Raw genomic sequence first — 24,101 nt, 5'->3', positions numbered from 1 at the left:
GAGTCTTATAATAATTAGGTCTGCAATTTCCTTTCCACTCTGCTCCTCCTCCTTTTCCTCTGTGCAATTGCTACTCTTGCCTTGCTTGGAAGTGTCATTTCTCTGTTTGATTAGTTTTTCAACTTTTATCTGCGCTTCTCTTTCTTCTCCAATGTCAGATCTATATGTTTTGCTGAGTTGCTTCAATCTTTTAAAGCATAAAGTAAGCTTCTCTGGTGGTCTCTGATGGCATCAAAAAGGTAAGTTGTGGGGTTCTCCATGTCCAATTTGGGAAACAAAATCCATGCATGTGTTCATTGTTGATAATCGAGTTTTGCACAGGTAAAGTAAACTCCGGCAAAGCAAAGAAGAAGCTAGGTTTAGAATTAAAGGGTTCAAATAGAATTTTCAAGAATCATAAGTTTGCAATTTTCTTGTTCGTGGTCTCAATTATTAGAAAACATCAACTTACATTATTTAACTATGCTTCATTTATTCTAATTTGATTATTTGACTTAAGTTTATCTCTTGTAATTTTAAGGATATGGGTCATCTTATTTAGGAAGTCTTTTCACCAATATATTGTTCTTCAATTTAGCTTTGTTCTATCCTCTTCCTCTATCTGATTACGTTCTTTTAATCCTCAGGGTTTCTCATATTTACTTTGATTCTCTCTCCCTTGTTGACTCCTTTGAACTGCAAGCTCTTTATTTTGGTGAGTTTTCTCCAATTTTTCTTTGTTATTATACTTTATTTTTAATCATAATTTACTAGGTTTGTTTGCTCTTGTTCTTTTGGTGGATATATGTCATAAAATTTGGTATGATCTACGCATCTATATTTGAAAATATATACCTAGGTCCATGATTATAAATATTTCATGAATAAACTTCAACTAATTTTTTTGGTAATTAAACTTAATCCGAAAAGTAATGTTACTTCAAGAACTCTACGGAGATTATGATTCTTGAAGAACACTAACTTGAAGCAGAACGAGTGATTCACTTTAAAAATTGTTCGTTTCAGAAATGAAACCCAATCCAATTTTCATCTCTACTTCGTTTTCTCTTTAGAGTGAGAATGCCACTAATTAGCCTTTTTTTTCTTCAGATTATCGAGAATTTATTAGGATTATGAGAGTTCCCTTGAAGCTCAATTGAGTTCCACTGCTTTAGTGCTTTTGCTGTGACTTTTGGCTTGAATGGGCTGCATGGAAGCAATTAGGTATCCACTCCTAATTCTATGGTTTCGTGGTGTTATTGTCAAGGATGTAAAGATTATGCATGAAAGGTTTCACCCAAAAGTTGGCCAGCTACATGCTAAGGTGAGTTGCATGAGGTCCTCTCTTTGTCAGTATTTTCATTTAGCTCAATGACTGTTTCTGTAATGTTCTTTTTGGTATTGTTGTTTGATTTCATTTCTTGAATTGAGATTACAGGATTTTGCCATACTATCATTATAGTAGAATAAAGTTTCTATAGCAGCCATAAGTGAAATTTCTCGGTTTGGGAGCATAATTGAAATACTCCAACTACTCTTAGATTGCAAGCAACTCAATATTGGTATTCATATTGTTAATAATAAATAAGGAAACAATCAGAAAAGTTTGGATCAGAAAATTGAGGAAGCAGATACATTTTATATCACTTGAATATTAGAGTATTAAGTTAATAAATTTATGTGATAAAAAATGTCAGGGATCTTAACACTTTGTCTATGCTGAGTTAGCTATCTGTTGAATCTCATTTATATGTATTTTTGGTTTGTTGAGGAGCCCCCTATCTTGAGCCAAAAAAATCTGAAGCTTTTCCTAATTATGCAAATAAAAAGTATACGTGTAGGTTTTTGCACTCTTATATGTTGGTGATTTTGTTAGTAATATGTATTCGAAAATATATTTAAAAATAAAAACGCTGTAAAAGCAGAAATGCAGAAGAAAAGAATTATTCCGAGCCCACTGAATTCACAGTGTTTCCTTAAGGAACTTAATCCCCTCCTAGTACCCGAGGTTGTGGATTATTTTCTCCCAGAATAGAACGGGTTACCCTTACTGGTGTAGCGGTACTTCAAAACCCAGTGACAACGAGTGGAAGAACAGTAGTAAATCACACTTACTACTTTCTTTTATGTTAAAACAATGCAGAAAGAAGAAGGAGAAATTGGAATTTTCGTAAGGAAATCTGAGGGAGGTTTCATGTATTATAGCCAAAAAAAATTGGGTTATACTGAAGAGTTACAACTCTTCATGTATGGTTGCAACTCAAAATGGTTATTTCATAAAATGGCCATTTCTGCAAACCGCCGAATTCAATTATTTCGGAAAAAATAAAATGGAGAAAAATTGAATTACCGTTATAGAAACAGTCTAATTTGGATTAATTAATATTGCGTTAATATTAACAAATAAATTTGGTCCAAAAAATTAATCAATCAAATCATTTGACCAAATCCGAATCCGAAGCCGAGTGAGCGACGACGAGACGCTTGTCTTCTTATCAACTCTGTAAGAGCTAGAAGAAGTGCAATTGTATATATACCCGTCAAAACTCTTTCCTCCTCCAATATGCGACAATGTCCCTTTGTCAAAGAGGAAAATTCAAAAAAAATCATTTTCCATTCACTCTATTTTAAGCTCTAAAAAGCTTAAAACCCAACAGATTTAGCGGTAAGCCAGAAAATAGACTACAATATGTGAGCTTGGAGCCATATACTTATTATTTGGAAAACTCTATTTGCACCGAGGCATTAATCAGGGATAAAGGTCGTTATCAGGATGATGAATTCAAATTCTATTGTAGCTTCAACTGGTCTCGGCAAAATAAAAGATGCAAGTATCGAAGTAATAACAAGTATTCGGGGAAGAACTCTTCAGGAAGCTTAGTGAAGTTTATATGCATTAAATGCTGACTGGAAAGCCATTTGTCATAATCTGGTATAATTTGATATGCTACTGATAATGTATTTTAGATTTTGATGCTGCAAACTTCACTCGTCATATGTGAATATTAACAAAACTAAAAAATGGATCTGTCTAAGCTTTTATCTTCACTGAATGAAAGAAATAAGTTTTCTGGACTAAAAATTGTAATCCATCTAAATCATTGTGAAATGTGTTTTATATCCTATTTTTGGGGTATCTGACTGTCTTATCATGCATTTGCATTCACAGGAAAGTTTAATTTTGAATAATCTTCAGCTTTTAATGCATTCAGGTGGTAAATTTCAATGTTACTATCTTAGTTGAGTTATTCGGGCCTCGATGTGTAACTGACAAGCTCGGACACCCACATAGAAAAAGACAACTACAATCTTCAATGGTCTTGCTACCAATGCAGTTGCTGATGTCGATGCTCAAAAGTTCCTTGCACAGGTATCCTTTTGATAGATGTCATTTTCAACGGGCATATTTATAACTTTTTTTTTCATAAGGTCTTCTAAAACGGAATCTTCATGAGATAAGAGTATAGATTAAGATATATGTGAGATGATAAATATATATTTGTGCTATTAGTTATGGCTTAAAAGTAACGTGCTGAAAAAAATGGTGATGACGGAGGAATGATAAAGACTGAATGAACATGTTAAGGGACCAATGCACCATTCATGTATGTTGTGTTAGTATTGATGATGCTCAGATTGTGGTTGGTTATTCAGCTTTACCATGCTAAGCTTCGAAAATGATTTAGGCTTCTAGAGCACTCTTAACATGATAAGTAAACATTCTAGAAGACTTTGAAGTGGTTATGTATGAGTAAAGAAGAGGAGACATTTATGTTAAAGAATGAACTCAAATCCTCTTACATTGGTTCTTTTCTTCCAGTTGATACGTGTAACGATCTGGCCGGTCGTTTCAAAAATTATTGCCCCATCCCCCCATTTACTACTCCTTTTGTATTCTACAGATGTTATATGACTTACCGTATTGGTTGCTTTGGGTCCGGGGAGATTTCAGAGTGAATTGAGACACTTAGTCTCCTAATTGAAAGCTTAAGTTAGAAAAGTCCTTCGGATGTCGACTTATGTGCAAACGATCTCGGATTTGAATTCTAATGGTTCCGTTAGCCCCGTTACGTGATTTTGGACTTATGAGCGTGTCCGGATTATAATTTGGAGGCCCGTAGTAGAATTAGGCTTGAATTTGCGAAAGTTGGAATTTTGGAAAGCTTGACCGGGAGTAGACTTTTTGATATCGGGGCCAGATTGGATTTTTGAAAGTTGGAGTAGGTTCGTGGTGTCATTTATAGCTCGTGTGCAAATTTTGAGTTTAATCGTACGTGATTTGATAGATTTCAACGTCGTTTGTAAAATTTAAAAATTTCAAAGTTCATTAGGCTTGAATCCGTGTGTAACTCGTATTTTTATGTTGTTTGAGGCAATTTGAGGGTTCAACTAAGTTGGTATGATATTTTGGGACTTAATTGTATGTTTGGTTGAGGTCCCGAGGGTCTCGAGTTGATTTCAAATGGTTAATGGATCATTTTTTGACTTAGGTTATTGGTTGAAATTGTTTGCTCATCTAGTTTCCTCTTATGCGTTCGCGAGGGAGATCTCACGTTCGCCTAGTGTACTTGGAGGCTGATGAAAGTTTTTTCTTTGTGTTCACTAAGAGGAGCCCACGTTCGCGGAGGTGTGGTCAGTGGAGGCATCGCGAACGCGAGAAGAGTAACGTGTTCGCGAAGAGGAGTGAGGTAGCTGAGGACCCCAGCCTTTTGGTCTATGCGTTCACGGAAGGATAGTCGCGTTCGCGAAATGAAGGGTCAGTGAAGCATCGCGTTCGCGGTTGGTTGGACGCGTTCGCGAAGAAGGTTTTGGGCGGCAGAATCATTTGTGCTAGGCGAACACGAGGGAAAGGCCGCGTTTGCGATGAACGAAATATCTGGGCAGCAATGTTAAATTTCAAAAACGAGGGTTTGACCTATTTTTCATATTTTGAGCTAGAGACCATGGATTTGGGCGATTTTTGAAGATTGGGGTAAGTGATTCTTACTTGGTTTTAGCTAAATTCCATGATTATGCCTTTAATTACGTCATCTAAGTTGCGATTTGGGGTGAAAAATTGGGGAAAAAGAGGAAGAGCTCTTGAGTTAGATTTTTGAGGTTTTGAACGGAATTTTGTTATTGGATTTGGATAAATATGGTATGATTAGACTCGTGAGTGAATGGACTTTCGGGTTTTGTGATTTTTGTTGAATTTCGAAATGTGGGCTTGGGGGCTGGGTTTGAGCCGATTTCGGATTTTGGCTATAATTTAGTGTTTTTCTTGGGGAATTGATCATTTTAGCCTATATTAATTATATTGTACTTCTTGTAGCTAGATTCAGGACGTTTGGAGACCGATTTGAGAGGCAAAGTCATTTTAGAGTAGAATTTTGCCCAGATTGAGGTAAGTAACACTTTCAAACTTGGTTTTGAGGGTTCAAAACCCCGAATTATGTGTTATATGATTGGTATTGAGGTGACGCACATGCCAGGTGACGGGTGTGCACCATGAAAATTATGACCTGGTTGATTCCATGGAACTGTATAGTGATACTATCTTGTTGATATATGTGTTTTCTTCATGTGATAAAGTAATTGAGCTGTCAATCATGCTAGATATCATGTTTAGGCTTTATGCCGGTATTGTTAGAACCCATAGTGGTCGTTTCTTGCTGTCACTTTACTGGTTTTATTGATATTTTGTACTCAGTCACATTCATTCATTTCATATCATATTTTAGTCTTAGTTGTTATACATCATATTGTTATTTCGGGCTAGTTTTCATGACATTGTGAGCCTATGAGTGAGACTGGAAAGATAATGACTGAGTGATGCCGAGATCCTAATTATGAGTAACAGTTTTGGGATCGGGCTGCACGCCGCATCAGTTATACAAATTTATGATAGCGCTTGGGCTGTGAGAGTCCCTCTGGAGTCTTTACACACCCCCAATGACGCGATTGATATTATTGATGGATGGATCTTTCCTGGACATAGATCTTGTCCAAAGCACTTGAAACCTAGAGATGGATCTTCTCCACAGGGCTTGATTGGCCTTCCTCGGCACTAGGTGACTGATGGTTAGTGATGTATATATTCCGTGATGGATCTTCCCTGGGCCGTATGGGCCATATACAATGCCGAGTGGTTGAGCCTTTGAGAGTGTGAGCACATAAGGCTGTCAGTATGGTGTATCACATACAACATGTGCATTGGCATGTAGAGATAGAAGAGTTATATTCTTCACATTGTTCAGATATGATCTATTTCATTATTTTGAGTTGTCTATTTAACTTGAAACCATGCCTATATTTCTGCACTGTTGTTTCTATTTTTAACTGTACCGGTTAAGTTCGTCGCTACCTTTCAGTCCAAAGGTTGGACTTGTTACTTACTGAGTTGGTTTTACTCACGTTACTCCCGGTACCACGAGTGCAGATCCAGACGCTTCTGGTCATAGCAGTTGCTGATTGAGGAGTCAGATCCCGGAGACTATTGTCACGACCCTAAACCCAGACCCGATCGTGATGACGCCTCTCATGAAGACAAGGTCAGCCGACACAACACCCAATTCAGTTTAAGCAATTAAAATAACACAATTTCAAGTCTTTAACATGATTAAATCTCAAATAAACAGTGAAACAGTACAATTTGCAAAAAAACCAACACAGCCCGACATCGGGGTGCCACCAGTCATGAGCATCTACCATAAGTCTACAAGTCTGAAAGAGGTTTATACAGTCTATTACAGAACTAGGAACAGAAAGTAAGATATGAGGGAGAAACACTGGGCTGCGAACGCCGAACAGCTACCTAGTCTCGTACTGGCAGGACCTGAAGCTCCTAAATCTACACACAGGGTGCAGAGAGTAAAGTGAGTACTCCAACTCAGTGAGTAATAATAATAAATAAAGACTGAGCGATAAGAAATCACGTAAAAATACAATAACATGCTATAAAGAAGCAGTGTAAAACCAATAAAAGGCAATGAATAAGTGAAATCCTATAAAAAAACACCTTAGTTCAGAATAAATTTCTTTAAAACACACTTTTAACTGTTAAACAAGTAATTGAAAAGCAGCTAGAAAAGATAAACACATAAAATCTGTCCCTCGGGCACAATGTCAACAGAATCAGCCCCTTGGGCAATAACATGGAACAGCACCAGCCCATCGGGCTATATCTTATATCACAATGGGTACCCACGCTCACTGGCGGTGTACAGACTCCGGGAGGGGCCCCTTACGGCCCAAGCGCAATATCAAGCCATCTCATGGCATAATCAATAGGCTCTCGGCCTCATATCAAGCCGCCTCGTGGCGTACAACTCAGGCCCTCGCCTCATATCATAATCAGTACAACACTGCTGCGGCGTGCAGCCCGATCCTATAATAATCCTCACAACACAGACCCTCGGCCCTACTCAGTCAGAAATCTCTAAAAGTCACTCGGGCACAATAAAATATGATGCTCAGCCCAAAATATCATTTAAAGTGTTAAAACAGAGTAAACATGGTTGAGTTATGAAAACAGTATAATATAGCATGACTGAGTACATATATAAAAATCAAAACAGTGATGAAATAACAGTAAAAATCCCCTAAGGGTCTAAATAGTTGGCACGAGACCCAAATATGGCATTCAGCCCAAAACATGATGATAACAAACAGTTTTCAATCAAATACGCGGTAAAACAGTCATTCGGGATGGACTAAGTCACAATCCCCAACGGTGCACGATCCCACGCTCGTCATCTAGCATGTGCGTCACCTCAATATAGCACAACGATGTGAAATCCGGGGTTTCATACCCTCAGGATAACATTTACAATCATTACTCATCTCTATCCGGTCCAATCTCTAGCCCGCGATGCCTTAGCCTATCGAATCGGCCTTCGGATGCTCTAAATCTAACCAAAATCAGTGCAAAACCATCATAATATGCTAAGGGAACAAAGCTCATTCGAAAGAAATAAAATTACAACACAAATCCCGAAATTGGCCAAAGTCGACCCCGGGCCCACATCTCAGAATCCGATAAAATTTACATCAATAGACTCCTTATCACTTCCCGAGTTCATACATACCAAGAATACCAAAATTCGACCACAAATGGCCCCTCAAATCCCTAGATTAATGTCTCAAGTTTCCAAGTCCTAACTCCCCAATTTAGGCTTCAAATCCCCCAAATTTCATGTTTAATTAGGTAGAAATCACAAATAGATCGAGTATTAAGTCCAAAAAGCTTACCTCCAATAAGTTCTCTTTGATTCCCTTCAATCTCTCTCAAAAAGCTCCAAAACCGAGTAAAAAATGGTGGACTTAGGCCAAAATTCGCGAAAATGACCTTTTTAAACATTCTGCCCAGCTCTTTAATTTACTTAATCGCGATTGCGGAAAACCCATCACGATCGCGAAGCACAAACTCCGCTGGCCCAAAATTTCACTCTACGCGATTGCGTATATACCCACACGAATGCGATGCTCAGAGTCTTACACCTATACGATCGCGAATGAGTCCACGCTAACGCGATACACAGAAACATACACTCACACGATCGCAACCCTATCTATGCGAACGCGAAGAATAACCTGGACGCCCCCTCAAGACAGCTGTTGATATTCAATTTTTTCTTTATATATTTTTAAAATATGCATAAATACCTTCAAATAACATGTATATGCATATATAAGCATGCACAAGGGTTTATAATTTTTCCCATAATTTTAAGGGTTTAAGTTGATTTATTTTCTCCCCTTTTATTCATAAAATTCCCATTAATTATTTCCAAAATTATTGTTATGATGATTTATTCATTTAATATCTATACTTATGCCAAAATATGGCTAAATATATTTTTATGCATTTTTATAATTACATTTAGTATTTTAAAGCTAAATTGCATATAATTACAATGTTAGCCCATTTTAATGTATAATTATATTTTATATGCGTGAAATTGGTCCCTATATTTTTAAAATGATAATTATATATTTTAAATCATTTTGGTATAGAAAATTATTTTTAGAAAACTATTTATTATTTATTATAAATTAAAATAGAGAAAATTGGCTATTTAAATTATAGCCAGATTTGGCTTTCAATTTTAGCCAAATCGAACCCACTCCCCAGCCTTGTTTCCTATTAAATAACCCGACCCAGGCCCCAAACACTTCCTACCCGACCCAGAACCCATCATATCCTGGCCGTTGATCTTTTTGTTCTTTCCTTTTTAATTCCAAACGACCCCCTAACCCTAATCATTTCAAAACCCCCACTGCCTTCAGATGCTCTCATCTCTTCTCTACTCTCAACCTAACCCTAATCCCTCTTCAACCACCGCTTCCCTCTCCGGTCATCTTCGGCGACCACCTTTCAACCCCAAGCCTCCAATGGTTCCTCCATCGTCTTGCTCATCATCTCTGAGGCCTTCAAGGGCCTTGGGCCATGCCGACTTGTATCTAGGGTTGCTGTTTTGGTTGTTCATGGCTTCTCCGGTGTGATTTTGGGCAAAATCACACCATATATGTTACGATCTTTGAAGTTTATAGCAGGTTCTTCCGTTTCTATTTGGGTTCCCTTTGAGACCCTAACTTTCGTTTGTATCTCTCAGATCTGTGCTCTTTTTAACAATTTAAGTCTGTTTCTTTCTATATTTTACACTATTCTCAAACTTCTTTTGAAAAATCATCAACTTTAAGCCGTTTTTACTTTTTTTAAAGTTAGGGTTTCTCAGAGTTTCTTCTACACTAGTTTAAACTGATTTTTCTCTATGTTTAAACATCTTTCCTTGCATATATTGACTTATTCTATGTTCTTACTGCCTTTTCAACTCGCCTATGTTAAAAGCCCTATTTTTTTAGATCTTCTTTGTTTTGGTTCTATGTTTTAGCATAACCACTCGATTCCTGTTAAGTTCTGTGGTTACCATGCTTCGAATGGGTTTTACTGAGTCCTTAGTACCTCTGGGTGATTGTATTCATCTTGATTGTTCATCTCTTGCCTCTTTCTGTCGATATTGCTGACATTGCCTGTTTGCTACGTCTGTTTGTTCTTCTCTATTTATATGTTGAAGTATAGAATCATGACTCCCTCTTGATTGATTTTGATTTCCTTATTTGATGGTTTGATTGAAGGATTTTCTTTTGAAACCCTAAAATTTTACCTCGTCTGTTTAAATTGACTGATTTCATTACCTTATTTGTTGTGGTACTTTAATTTTTACTAAGTCATTTCCTTAGTTGGAGCTTTCTGAACTTAGTCCTAATTGACTACCCTATGCTTACTGAACCTTGATTCTTTCCTTATTAGTCATGTACTGATTTTTCTTGCCTTATATGATACTGGTTCTTACCGTTTTGAATTGATTCCCTTAACTTAAGGGAGTACTTGCCTTGATTTTCTGACTGACTGATTCTGAGTTCCTTAATTATCATGCTACTATGATTCTTACCTTATTTTACTACATGTTTTCAAACTATAAATACTCTAATCTTTCATTAACACAGACACACGAACATTTGGGTTCAAAACTATCTCTCATACTTAAAAAAATCTCTGATCTCTCTTGTGCTATTTGCTACTGTTAGTAGGTTGCAAGCCAAGGCTAACCATTTGTGCTCTCTCTTATTCTTTTCATTCTGCTTACTCTCCTTTTCACTGATATGTCCTAGTTTCAATTCAAAGTTCCAACAACAACATGCTTCTATTATTGTTTCAGTTTCTCTTGTTTCTAGTTTGCTTCTATTTGTGGTTTTGTTATGAAACTTGTAGTTAAGCCTTACATTATCAGCATGTTATTATACCTTCCCCTTCCTTTAGATCAGTATATTCCCTGTGTGTGTGTGTTTCTGAGCATGTCTTACGAATAATCTCTTACTTGTTGTATACTTACCATCATATATCCCATGAATCCCCAAATCCCTATCACCCCTCTATGTGGTTGTATTCTTCATGATTGGTTTTGTGACTATGCCAGTGTCAGCTGTTTCTGAGCATGTCTAAACCAAACCTAGACCTTTGCTGGGTTATATGTTTGCAGTCAAATGTTCTAGGTATCCCAAACCCCTTGACCCATGTGTGTGACTACTGAATTTACTTGGTTCTATGAACTAACTATGTGTAAACCTGTCTTAAGGTGTTTTGACTTCCGTTCATCTCTTCCAACAAGTCTCTGTTGTTTTACCACATTATTTTCAAAGGAAAAAGACTTTGGTTAAATACAGTTTCTTACTAAAACCTTTTCAACCCGTGTCCATCACTTCTCACTCTACTCTTAGTCAATAAGTTCTGTCCCCTCTAGTATGTGTACTGCCTTGGGGTCCTTTTGAGAACCCTCTGAACTCTAGCATACTGAGGCTGGTCTTTCCACACTTTACTTGTTCAATTCTTGGTTGCTAAGTCTAGGTGTAAGCACTGCCCGGGATCCTTGAGATCCTTAGGGAACTTTGATGCGCCTAGACTCTGATTTGTCTATGGAATTGAGGCTTATGAGACCATTGGAAGCTTTGGGAAACCTGGGCCTAATTGAAGGCTCCCTGTAGAATAGCTTCTTGATTTTCTATTTTACTTATGTAATTCATTCATTGGCCTGTAATAATTTGTAAACATATATTTGAGTATTTAGTAAAAAAGGGTGGGTAAATGCATACTTTATGGGATAATACGGGTAGAAATCCTGCTCTTAGGACCTTACTTTTAATCTGATTGCTTGCCTAAATAGAAAACATGCTCATAGGACTTTACTCTTTAATCTGATTGCTTTGCCTAATAGAAATCATGTCCATAGGATTTCACTTTTAAGTTTGTTTGTTCATCAAGTAGAAACCATGTCTATAAGGTTTTATATTCTGTCATGTTTAGAAACCATGCATATAGGTTCCAAACAATCATGTCTTAAATCAGTTCAATAATAGATGTTCTGCGTATAGGACTTAATTCTGATTTAGTTATAACGAGTATTTTTGTATGTTGCTGCACATCGACTAAAATCAGTAATCCTCCTAAATATCATGCCTATAGGGAGTCCTACTCACAATTTTGTCTGATAAACTAATTTTGGTCTAATAAATCAACTTAATCACGCCTAGTTCATTTCTGAATTGGTTTTATTAAGTATTTCCTGAAACAAGTTCCTTCAAACTATCTCATTAGATATCATGCCTATTGGTATTAAAGGAGTCTATTTCAAAATTTGTTTGTTTCTGCTTTAATATAGACATCAGTACTTTTGCGTATAGGCAAGCCTTTAGGGCGTTTTCAAAAACTGCATTTCTCTGAAACTGTCTCTGTCGCTCAATGTTTTCTAATCCTAACAGACTTTTAAAATGAGTCCCTAAGCAACTACTAAGGTATAAATTCTGAGTCCAAAAAAAGGTTGTCTGTTTTTGCATATTCACTTAGATATCCTGCGTTAGGACATTGTCTAATAAAAGACCTTAACTGTGCTTGAGTCATGTTGTTTATGTGTTTGTTTGAGGAGGAAATTCTGAGCCTCTTAATTGCTCCCATTATGTGTGAAAGTCCTAAATATTTTTGACTGTCGCCTTAGAATTTTTGCCTTTTAAACCTTAGGGGTACGTCTAGAACCACCTATAGGTAGAGGTCCTAACTCCCTCCAGGACCATTAAGAAGGAACGGGTAGCAGCACGCAATAGGAATCATTGACCAGACACTCGCTTTGCATGACCAATAAGGAGATGGGAAGGGTAGACATGGGATATAATGATTATGCGTTAATGTCACGTGTAGCCCCTCATTGAGGAGTGTTTACCGGACATTGCGTGGGGTGATCCTATAGGATAACCAATGTAGGACCCCTCTTTACCAAATCCTTTCTTTAAACCGTTGTTTTGCAATTTGTTCAAACCTTTATCTTACTATTTGAAATATCCAAGTGCTTTACTCGCAACCTATTTGATTCAACTGCTTACTTGTAATGGACTAATTTGTGAATATAAGTTTGGCCGAGACCCACAGTTGTGGACCAAAAGGGGTGCCTAATACTTTCCCCTCGAGGTTACTTCGGGCCCTTACCCTAATCTCTAGTAATGCAAACCAACCCAAGAGTTAATCGCTCTAGGTGCCCTAATGCACTATAATTTGTTAGGTGGCGACTCTTCAAATACCCAATTCCCAAAAGGAAATGAGTCATTACACCCCGTGAATGTCGAAACTCGGACCTCTTCCCCGTCTAACGAACTTGTCTTTTACAAATTAGTCCAAGCATGCTTATCTCGTACCCTTCTCCCTTATTTGAATTTAATTATCTATTTTCAAGTATTTATGATTTCTTTGTTGTCCTGAAACTGACTTGTCTTTTTGTTTTCCTTTTCCTGTAACTGTCTTTCAATCATTTAAATGTTGTATTTATTTTTCCTACGTGAAAAATACTTGCCTACATGTTATTAATTGCTGCATAAATCATGTTCTGCATCATATTCTACTCGTGCGTCTCAAATCCTATAGTAACGCTTTAATGAGTGGTTGCGCTCTTCCCATTTACTACCCTTAAATTCGGAAAGGCTTATTTGTAGTAAAACCAATCGATCAGCGGTGCAGTCGACGGTTCCGTGCCTTCCCCCTCAAGTTGTCCGCTTAAGGGTACCAGTCTAAAACCCCATAGAAACCTTACTCTGTTTAAATTGTGCATGCATCATGGTCAAACCTAGTCAGAACAGTTATGTTGTCCACATAATGATCTTTTAAGATAAGCCTTATCCAAAGTCCATCGGGTTTTCCATAATCCTAACGTTTTGTGCATTAATTTGGAGAACTAAATGCCAATATGCTGATCATAAATATATAAATAGTCGAGTCCGGTGGGGGTAAGGTCTAACCTTTTTGTTTTGCAGAAAATGAGGCACGAGATCCCTAGATTCGATATGGTTAGCAACATCCCTTCATTGCTGCTAGATTGGTGGGAGGACCTTTCCTCAAGTGACAAGAAGCATGTGAAAAAGTACCTGGGCAACTTACCTTCCTTGCTAGATATTGAACCAAACAACAAATTGATCGAGGCTGCCACCTTATTCTGGGATAGTGAAAGAGTTGTGTTCCGTTTCGATGACTTAGAGATGACACCACTTCTAGAGGAAATAGGAGGACTTGCAGGATTGACTTGGGATAGTCCTGGGCTTTTGGTGACAGAAACTGTACAGGCAGAGAATTTTTGAAGATGATGAGGCTGAAAAAGAATGTCGACCTAGTGTGCTAGAAGGACTCCTACATACCTTTCGAATATTTGTACGGGAGGTATGGCCATAGCAAGTCTTTCTGCACTTATCATGATGAGATCGCCCTCACTTCACTAGGTCTCATCCACCGCAGAGTGTTTGTATTCATTGTGTGCTTTCTAGGGCTGATAGTGTTCCCAATGAAAAAGGGAAGAATCCATACTAGGTTGGCCATGGTCGCCAAAACTCTGATGGAAGGGATTAATAGGCAGACATATACCATAGTCCCCATGATCATAACTGACATCTACAGGGCCCTAGAGCGCTGTCAAAGAGGGGTCAAGCATTTCGAGGGTTGTAATTTATTGCTGCAGTTATGGTTGTTGGAGCATCTCCAAAAGGGTCGCTATCGTCAAGAATTTTCGCGAAGGGCTTGAAACGACCACATTGCCTTCCATCATCCTAAGCAGATGACCTACATTTCGGACAACTTTGCTCAGCCAGAAAGTGCCAGCGAATGGGTAGAGTTCTTCGACAATCTGACCGAGGGACAGGTGGAGTGGATGGTTGAATGGTTCCCAACAGATGAGTTTATTATCAGGTCCAGGGATGCTCCGCACTTGTTGTTGATCGGGTTGAGAGGGATATATCCATACATCCCTATGCGAGTTATGAGGCAAGCAGGCAGAAAACAGGTTGTACCAAGGGTCGTCAAGATGAGTCATTTTAGGGCATATTACCAAGACGATGACATACCTTACAAGTGCCAAGCTCAGCACATGTGGTACTGTAAAATCATTGTGGAGAAAAGCACTATTGAGACAGATAGATATCATGCAGGGTGCAAACTTCTCTACCCCAATATGATTGGAGGACGATCTGAAAGGAACGGTGACATCAGGGACTGGTCAAGGGAACAGAATCATAGATAAAGAAGCTGAAGCCCAAGTCAAATACAACAGGCTGCGCAAGAGGGTCCACGACTCTGAGAATGAGTATCGAGAAATACATGAGAGGAATGTGAGGTTGATTAAGGAATGGAAAGAGATGACAGTCACTTCCAATAGGAAATTGGAATATCTGGAGCAAGGAATAGTGGAGCTAGAGGGCAAAGTCATAAAGAGGATTAAAAACTGCCAGAATGTTGAGGGAGCTGAGGGAGGACATCTGGCCCGAGCCTACTTGCTGCTGGGACTGCGCGAGCTGGGAGATCTGTTTGATGGAGTCCGAAAGAAAAAAAATCTGGGAAGGTCCTTCTGGGACCAAATAGATTAGATTTACTTGCTTTTCTTAAAATATAATAAGGCCAAGTGCCAGTAGTGACTTGTTTTATTATTATGTTAGTGTCGTTTTTGAATTCGTCTACTTTTATATTATGAAAAAAGCATTTATTGGCATTTGAAGTTCTCCAAATTTATTTGTCGCTAGGCCTACCTCGGGCACAACGAGGCTCCCAAATTTGGATACGAGTTTATATTTCGCAATGTGTGTTTAAATACTGCAAGCATTTCAGAATCATCACTAACTTGTTACCTTTTTGTTTTTGTTTATTTTTATTATTATTTCCATCCCCTTAGGTTGGTTCATCCATACTGACCTCATCAGCATATCATACCAGATCTAGAGGTCCTCCACCTCCACCTCCTCCTCCTCTAAGCAACACAAAAAGCAGAGGGAAAGCAAAGATGGACGATTTAAGTGAAATCCAAAAGGAAAATGGAGAGAACGCAGAGACTTCCGACGGCCGCAGTACTTTGGCCCCGAATGACATGGTTTTGAAACCGGAACAAAAGATACTAGAACTGCAAGTAGAACTTGAGCAGGTCTGCAATTTGGCAAATTTGTCACTCACCCTCAATGTCCCTGATATCCACCAACAGAACGCAAAGAACCTAACACTTCCTCAAAACACACAAAACTAACAGCCACAAAATCCTACCGCTCCAAATCAATATGCAACTCCACCACAAAATATCAACCCTTTGCCAGTACCAACTCCACCACAACAACATCATCAACTAATTTCATACCCACCAACCACCACTTACCACACTCTCCAAAATACACCACCACACATTCCCGATCCACAAAACTCCACCAATGACCATCACTATACCCAAGTCCCTGGCACCCATCAGAGCAACCCTATATACGTGGAAACTATACCATATTCTACCCAACCAATCTCCGGTGCACCAGAATACTCCGAAAAGGACCTGTTCATTAAGAACGTGGCCGAAGAACTCAAGAAGTTAACAAGCCGAGTTCAAGGTGTTGAAGGCGATAGAGGAACAAAAGGTTTGAACTATGAAAATTTGTGCATACAACCCGATGTGGAATTGCCGGATAGGTACAAACCTCCTAAGTTCGAAATGTTCGATGGTACATGTGATCCCAGGGTTCACCTAAGGGCTTACTATGACAAGCTTGTCGGGGTTGGAAAGGATGAAAAGATTTGAATGAAGCTCTTTATGAGGAGCCTTACTGAGGACGCTTTGTCCTGGTATATCAGCTAGAATCCCAAGAAATGGTCCAATTGGGTAAGCATGACTTCGAATTTCATGGACCGATTCAGGTTCAATACGGAGAATGCATCGGATGTCTTTTACATTCAAAATCTCAAGAAGAAACCTATTGAGACTTTCTGCCGTTGGAGGTCGGAAGCCGCCAAGGTCAGGCCCGCTTTGGACGAAGAACAGATGAATAAATTCTTCATCAAGGCACAAGATCCACAATATAATAAGAGATTGATGGTCATCAAAAATCACAAATTCTCTGATATTATCAAGCTCGGGGAAAGGATCGAGGAAGGAATCAAGAGCGGGATGGTAACGAATTTCGAGGCACTACAAGCCACGAATAAGGCACTCCAATTAGGTGGCATATCAAAGAAGAGAGATGTTGGGGCAGTAATGGTGGCCTAGGGCCCAAACACCTCCACCCACCTATCAAACACCTCCACCCACCTATCAAACACCTTCACCTACATATCAAACACCTCCACCTACATACCAAACATCTCCACCTACATACCAAGCATCACCACCTACATATCAACCTTCATCTCCCAGATATTCTCAACTACCCACTGCCCATCACACCTACAATTCCCAACCATCCCACTTCCAATTACCACCAACTCGCCAAAATTATCCAAGACCAAGACCCAACTTCGACCGCAAGCCGCCCAGACAATACACCACCATTGTTGAGCCCATCGACCAATTATATGAAAGGTTAAAGGCCGCATGTTACGTCACTCCTATTCACGTTGTGGCACTCGAAAATCCATTCCAATGGGTCACTCCGAACAAAAAATGTGCATATCACTCCGGTATAAAAGGGCACACACTGTTGAGTGCCGAACATTGAAGGATAAGATCCAGACACTCATTGACAACAAGGTCATACAAGCGAAGGAAGCTGCACCTAATGTCCGCAACAATCCCCTCCCTGATCATAGAGGTGACGGTGTACATGTTATAGAAACAAATGAGGAATGGGACCCTGAGGGGTCAATCGGGCTTATCCGAGAAGGCGATGACTTTAAGGTTGCAGTTACACTTACTCCTATCGTGGTTCAGACTCAGGCGCCTATTAATGTTGAGGTAACTGCATCAGTTTCATTCGAGGTAGAAGTAGCTTCGCCCGCAGCCACCTCCGCTCCATTTGAAGTAGAAGTGATCACACCTTTTACTGTGACGGTGTCAACCACACCCCCATTCAACTCAAAAGCAATACATTGGGATTATGTCGCCGAGGCTCGACGAAAAGGGAAGACTAAGATAGAGGAATCTGACACCGCACAAGGGATGACTAGAACTGGAAGAGTCTACACACCTGAACACCTGGGAGGTTCAAGTAAGGATGCCACTGCTAGGTAGCCTGTCATTGAGACCGGGCTGGATGACCTGTAAAGGAAAGTACAGGAGAAAGAGTATTCTGTTATTGATCACCTGAACAAAGTCCCTGCTCAGATATCTATCCTGTCACTATTATAGAATTTAAAGGCACACAAGAATGCCTTGATGAAAGTACTAAGCGAGGCTTATGTACCCAATAATATCACCGGTGGAGAAATGGCCAACATGGTCGGTTAGGTGCTGGAGAGCCATAAGATTATCTTCCACGAAGATGAGCTGCCACCCGAAGGTCTGAATCACAATCGAGCACTGCATATTACGGTACAATTTGAAGATAAGTTCATTGCCAAGGTCCTGGTTGATAGAGGTTCGAGTCTAAATATTTGTCCACTGGATACCCTGAAAAGGTTGGACAAAGTTTTCCATGAAATATTTAACGGAAGCATGAATGTGAAGGCTTTCGATGGGTCCCAAAGTGCCACGATCGGGGAAATTAACCTTTGCTTACAGATAGGACCAACTTGGTTCGACGTTGAATTCCAAGTGCTTGACATACCAGCCTCATATAATCTTTTGTTGGGCCGCCCATAGATCCATGATGCTGGAGCCGTGCCCTCCACACTACATCAAGCCATAAAATTCGAATGAAACCGTCATGAGGTAATCATTCATGGAGATGAGAGTAACCCCATCTACACTAGTCAAACCATTCCGGCCATTGGACATAGAAGGAGGCTAGGAGGGGAAACCTATCATTACATTGAACGGATCAATGCCGTCGACAAGGACAAGTGGTGGAGTAACAAAATAGAAATCATACTAACATGGTCCGGATATGAACCCGACAAAGGGTTAGGGAAGAACCTCCAGGGTATCACCAAGCCGATACGGTTGAAAAATCATGGTACCACCTTTGGGCTCGGATACTATTATACATGGCAAGAGTACAATGATTGGTCGCCTCCGTGGCGTGGACCGTACTACCTCTTGAGCAACTGGTACCATGTTTAGAACAAATTTTCCATCAGGCTGACACAATATGGGGAACTGCAGAAGAAGAAGCACTAGCTGGGCTGAAGGATCTGTTCTTGGAGGACGAGGACATGGATTGCTGTGCCATAATTGAGGAGGAGGAGGAGGAAGAAGGCCTTACCATTCAGACTACGGCAAAGGGAGTTGATCTCAGAAATTGGACCGCCACACCATCCCGAGACCGCCGAGTCCCTAGGTAGCTTGGCAGAATTTATAGCCGTTCTAGGCATTTTTAAATTTCCAGCAATTTTGTTTTAAGATTTCTTTGTTTCAAAATAAATGCTCGATCCATAGAGCCAAGCATTGTTTGAACAATTTTCTCAGTTTTTATCAAATGCATTTGTCCTTTATCATTATTCATTACTATTTTTATACTTTTCCCTTCTACAGTGTTGTTATTACTTTTTCTGATGAACTGTGACTATGACATGTAATGAGGCAACACAACATGAAAATAGTGACTCAGAGGAAAAAGATGAGATACCCGTGGAAATTGTCAGAGAAGTTGAGAATTTTGAGAATAAGCCTAAATCCAACTTGGACGAAACAGAAGCAGTAAATTTGGGAGACGCCGAGACCGTCAAAGAGACCCGCATCCGCATTCACATGTCGTCAACAGAGAAGGAAAAGTACATCCGTTTTCTAAAGGAATATGAAGATATCTTCGCATGGTCGTATGACGATATGACCATGACGATATGACCGGTTTGAGCACATCTATAGTAGCTCACAAGTTGCCTACCAATTCCACGTGCCCGCCAGTCAAGCAGAAACTCAGAAAATTCAAACTAGACATGAGTTTGAAAATTAAGGAGAAAGTTACCAAGCAGATCAAAGCCAAGGTTCTCAGGGTGGTTGAGTGCCCAACATGGTTAGCTAACATTGTGCTCGTTCCGAAGAAAGACGGGAAGGTCAGGGTATGTGTTGATTATCTGGATTTATATAGAGCAAGTCCCAATGACGATTTTCCACTGCCGAATATACACATCCTAATCGATAACTGCGCCAAGCATGAACTCCAATCCTTTGTAGATTGCTTCGCAAGTTATCACTAGATCTGGATGGATGAAGAAGATGCCGAGAAAATAGCTTTTTTTACGCCTTGGGGTATATACTGTACAAGATGATGTCATTCGGTCTAAAGAATGCCGGGGCTACTTACACGAGGGCCATGACAACCATCTTCCATGATATGATACACAAGAAAATAGAGGTATATGTGGACGACGTCATTATCAAATCCAAGAGGGCCGCAAATCACATAGCAGACTTGAGGAAATTCTTCGACAGGCTCAGGAGGTACAATTTGAAGTTGAACCCCGCAAAGTGTGTATTCGGGGTTCCTGCAGGAAAGTTATTGGGATTCATTGTCAGTCGCCGAGGGATCGAGCTAGATCCGACTAAAGTTAAAGCTATTCAGTAGTTACCACCACCTAAAAGCAAAAAGGACGTGATGAGCTTCGTGGGACGGCTCAACGACATCAGCCGATTCATAGCACAGTCCACAGTAATATATGAACCCATTTTCAAGATGCTGAGGAAGGATGCCGAGACAAGTTGGACCGAAGATTGTCAGAAGACTTTTGATAAGATCAAGGAATACCTATCCACACCGCCAGTTCTGGTCCTGCCAGAACCAGGACGACCTTTTCTACTCTATTTATCTATATTAGATGGAGCCTTCGGATGTGTTTTGGGACAACATGACAAGACAAGAAGAAAGGAGCAAGCCATATATTACCTGAATAAGAAATTCACACCTTATGAAGCACGGTATTCTCTGCTTGAACGCACTTGCTATGCTTTGACCTGGACAACCCAGAAATTGAGGCATTATTTCTGCGACTACACTACATACCTCATATTCAGGATGGATCCCTTGAAGTACATATTTCAGAAGCACATGCCTACTGTGAAGTTGGCTAAATGGTAGATACTACTGAGTGAGTTCGACATCTTCTATGTAACTCAAAAGGTAGTCAAGGGACAAGCATTGGCAGATCACCTCGCTGAAGATCCGGTAGGAGGAGAATACGAACCCTTGAAAACGTATTTTCCTGATGAAGAAGTATCATTCGTTGGAGAAGACATTACTGAAGCATATGACGGTTGGAGGATGTTCTTTGATGGAGCCGCAAATTTCAAAGGAGTAGATACTACTGAAGAAGTATCTGCTAAACTCAAATTTCCCTACACCAACAATATGGCGGAATATGAAGCCTGCATACTAGGGCTCAACATGACAGTCGACATGAATATTCAGGAATTGTTGGTGATTGGTGATTCAGATTTACTTGTGCACCAGGTACAAGGAGAGTGAGCCACCAAGAATTCCAAGATATTGCCATATTTGCACCATGTGCAGGAATTGATAAGAACTATATGATCCCATCTCGGTGAGGATCCACAATTAGCCAACATATTGTGCTCATGTCGAGGAAGAACAGATGACAAGCCTTTGTTCCATGGCATCAAAGAGTACTTATCAAAAGGAGAATACCCGGAGTAGGCAAATCATATTCAGAAACACACACTTCGGAGATTGTCAAATCACTTCTTCCACAACGGAGGAAACTTGTACAGAAGAACTCCAGATTTGGGTTTACTGAGGTATGTCGATGCAAAGGAAGCTTCTAAGCTACTTGAGGATGTGCATGTTGGGACATGCAGTCCACACATGAATGGCTTCGTTCTGGCTAAGAAGATACTCATGGCAGGTTACTTTTGGATGACCATGGAGACGGATTGTATTCAGTATGTTCGCAAATGCTTTCAGTGTCAAGTGCATGCTAACATGATAAAAAGTGCCGCCTGTGAGCACGTGATTTTTTCCTCACATGAATTACTCATACAAAACTCTTTTTCTTTAATTATTTGCTATTCTAGGAATTATTGTAGAATTTTCCTTATTTTTTTGCATTTTTGTGTGCATATTTAATTCTGTTTAAATCATAAAAATACAAAAAATATATTGCATCTCCATTTAGGATTTGATTTTACATTTTTAGATTAATTAAGTAATTTTTTGTTTTACAAAAATGAAAAAAAAACATATTTTGCATTTTTTAATTTCAAATTTTTATAATTTTATTTTAATTTGGTATTCAATTAGGTGTGGTAATTATTATTTAGATATAATTAAGTTAATTTGGTAGAATAATTTGGTTTAGGGGTTAATTTAGGAATTTAGGCTAGGGAATATGTTCACCTAACTAATTAAGAAGCTTCTAAAGTGATGGGGTTCATAATAAACTAATTAAATAATTTAAAGAAAATAGTTTGAGTGGAATCAAATATAAAAATGGGGAAAGGGCATTTGTGAATAGGGGTGTGCACTAATCTACTGCCTAGTTAGAAAGGGGGCTAATTGAAAGATGAGGGGGCCGGATTACAAAAAGAGCACCTTTTGTTCATCTTCTTCAAAAAATAAAAAGATCATACACCCAGGACTCCATTCTTCTTCTTCTTCTTCATTTCTTTTCCAAACCTTGCCTTCTCCATTTTCTTTAAAATCAGATCATTAGACCTAGAAAATAGGAGAAGCTTTCTCAAAAAGACAGAAGCGACGCTCTTGAACAGAAAAACGAGCATCTCTTCCATCTTCTCTCTCACGATCCCTCTCGATTCCCATCAGAAAACATACTCACACACGCTTGAATTTGTTAAGAGAGGAAATTTTCAATTCAAATTTCAGATCTAGAAAAATAAAAAAAAGGGAGTGATAGAAAATTCTGAAAAAATACGAATAGCTAAACTGTTCATTACTGTTCCATTGAAATCTCTTGCAACTTTTGAAGTTTTACGGTTTCTGATAGCTAATCTGATTCATCTGGGTTGGATTGTGGTTTGAATTGGGAGTTGGGGTTTGTTTCTGTTGTTGTTAGTCTGTTATTGCTGCTTCCTTTTAAAGTTTCAAGCTAATTTCTGGTCTTTTGCTGATATTCAGGTATGCATTTCTGCATTCTCCTTAACTGTAATGCTTGATTTGGAATCAGAAATGAAGATCTGGAGCTTTGAGTTATATTCACCATTAGTTGGTTCATAAATTAGCTTATTTGTCCACTTTGTTTTCTTTTTAACTTACTGCCCTTTGAACCACATATATGGGATCAATGACTGAATTTTAAAATCATGTGACATGGTAGTTTAGTTGATATCCATCTTAGTTTGGCTTCTTAAAATATAGTCATTTGTATTACTTGTTTGTTTAAGGTCAGTACTTGAATTTGTTTAAATGTAGTTGATTCTTTTAAATATGTACTAAGTAAGGCTTTCAAGGCTACTATGGTATAGATTTGAACCTTTCATGCAAGTGGAATGGATAGTTCAGGGCCATAACTTCTGATGTTTGATTTGTGTAGTGGGTCTCAATATTACTAAATGTCTGCTTACCTATAGCAAGGATCAAGGTGTGATCTAGGATTCATTCTTAGCTTAGTTCTGATCTCAAAATTTGAGTCTTGTGATAGAAGTGAAGTTATCGTTTAGTGTGACTGTTGGAATTTACTACTGATTGAACATGGTGGATGTAGAATTTTGAAGAACTGCTATCAAGCACGTCAGTGCAGGATATGTTGACTTAAATCGCTTGTTACTTTACAAGTTAATTTTGTTTTTTTAGAATCATTTGGAATGAAGATTCAAAGCATGGAAAATGGGTTATAGAAGAACACTTGTTGATGTATATATGACAAATTTGATTGAATCATGTTTAAATCTGTACATCATCTAGTAAAATAAGTATGTGTGAGGATTTAAATAATATTTTTTACTCCTTTCTAGAATACTCAATTGAATGGCTATCTCGATTTGGTACATCTGAGTTTTCCCGTGATTAATGATCTATTGGTAATGCTGAAGCTCAAATTATTTAGCCTTAGGAATAATTCAATAAGCAAAAAGTCAAGTTGTCTTTCGAAGGATAAAATAGTGATGTGCAGTTGTCTAGGAAATGCCTTAAATAGTCATGATCACTGTCTCCCATTTGTTTGATAATTTAAAAAATGAAATGCAAAGGATTGACCTCTGTGTTGTTGTGTGGAATCGAACTGAGGAACTCATCGCTGGTTGAAG

General features: G+C 38.9%; 1 protein-coding gene across 4 annotated transcripts; it reads left to right on the top strand.

The window, feature by feature from the left end:
* Positions 1–23,340, top strand: LOC104239410 (uncharacterized). 4 transcript variants are annotated; one of them, XR_714121.2, is made up of 6 exons: positions 19–239; positions 627–694; positions 1,090–1,303; positions 3,192–3,349; positions 5,295–5,362; positions 6,398–6,937. XR_714121.2 is itself a non-coding variant. In XM_070156309.1 (5 exons), exons 3-5 carry the CDS (start codon positions 1,181–1,183, stop codon positions 22,997–22,999), a joined length of 306 nt encoding a protein of 101 aa, XP_070012410.1. In that variant the 5' UTR covers positions 1–239; positions 627–694; positions 1,090–1,180; the 3' UTR covers positions 23,000–23,340. The 4 variants fall into 4 exon arrangements, 1 of the variants encoding a protein (XP_070012410.1); XR_714119.2 differs by having other exon boundaries at positions 5,291–5,362; XM_070156309.1 differs by lacking the exons at positions 5,295–5,362; positions 6,398–6,937 and adding an exon at positions 22,975–23,340 and having other exon boundaries at positions 1–239.
* The last annotated feature ends 761 nt before the right edge of the window (positions 23,341–24,101 follow it).

Source organism: Nicotiana sylvestris, chromosome 9 (genome assembly GCF_000393655.2).
Source record: "Nicotiana sylvestris chromosome 9, ASM39365v2, whole genome shotgun sequence".
Lineage (NCBI taxonomy): Eukaryota > Viridiplantae > Streptophyta > Magnoliopsida > Solanales > Solanaceae > Nicotiana > Nicotiana sylvestris.
This window is presented reverse-complemented; position numbering and strand designations above follow the sequence as displayed.

Bases quoted from the DNA above. Each gene is read 5' to 3' on its own strand.
- LOC104239410 (XM_070156309.1), top strand. From the start codon at position 1,181: ATGGGCTGCATGGAAGCAATTAGGTATCCACTCCTAATTCTATGGTTT. The intron at 1,304-3,191 runs GTGAGTTGCATG...TAATGCATTCAG, and splicing joins TTGGCCAGCTACATGCTAAG to GTGGTAAATTTCAATGTTAC. The intron at 3,350-22,974 runs GTATCCTTTTGA...GCTGATATTCAG, and splicing joins CTCAAAAGTTCCTTGCACAG to GTATGCATTTCTGCATTCTC.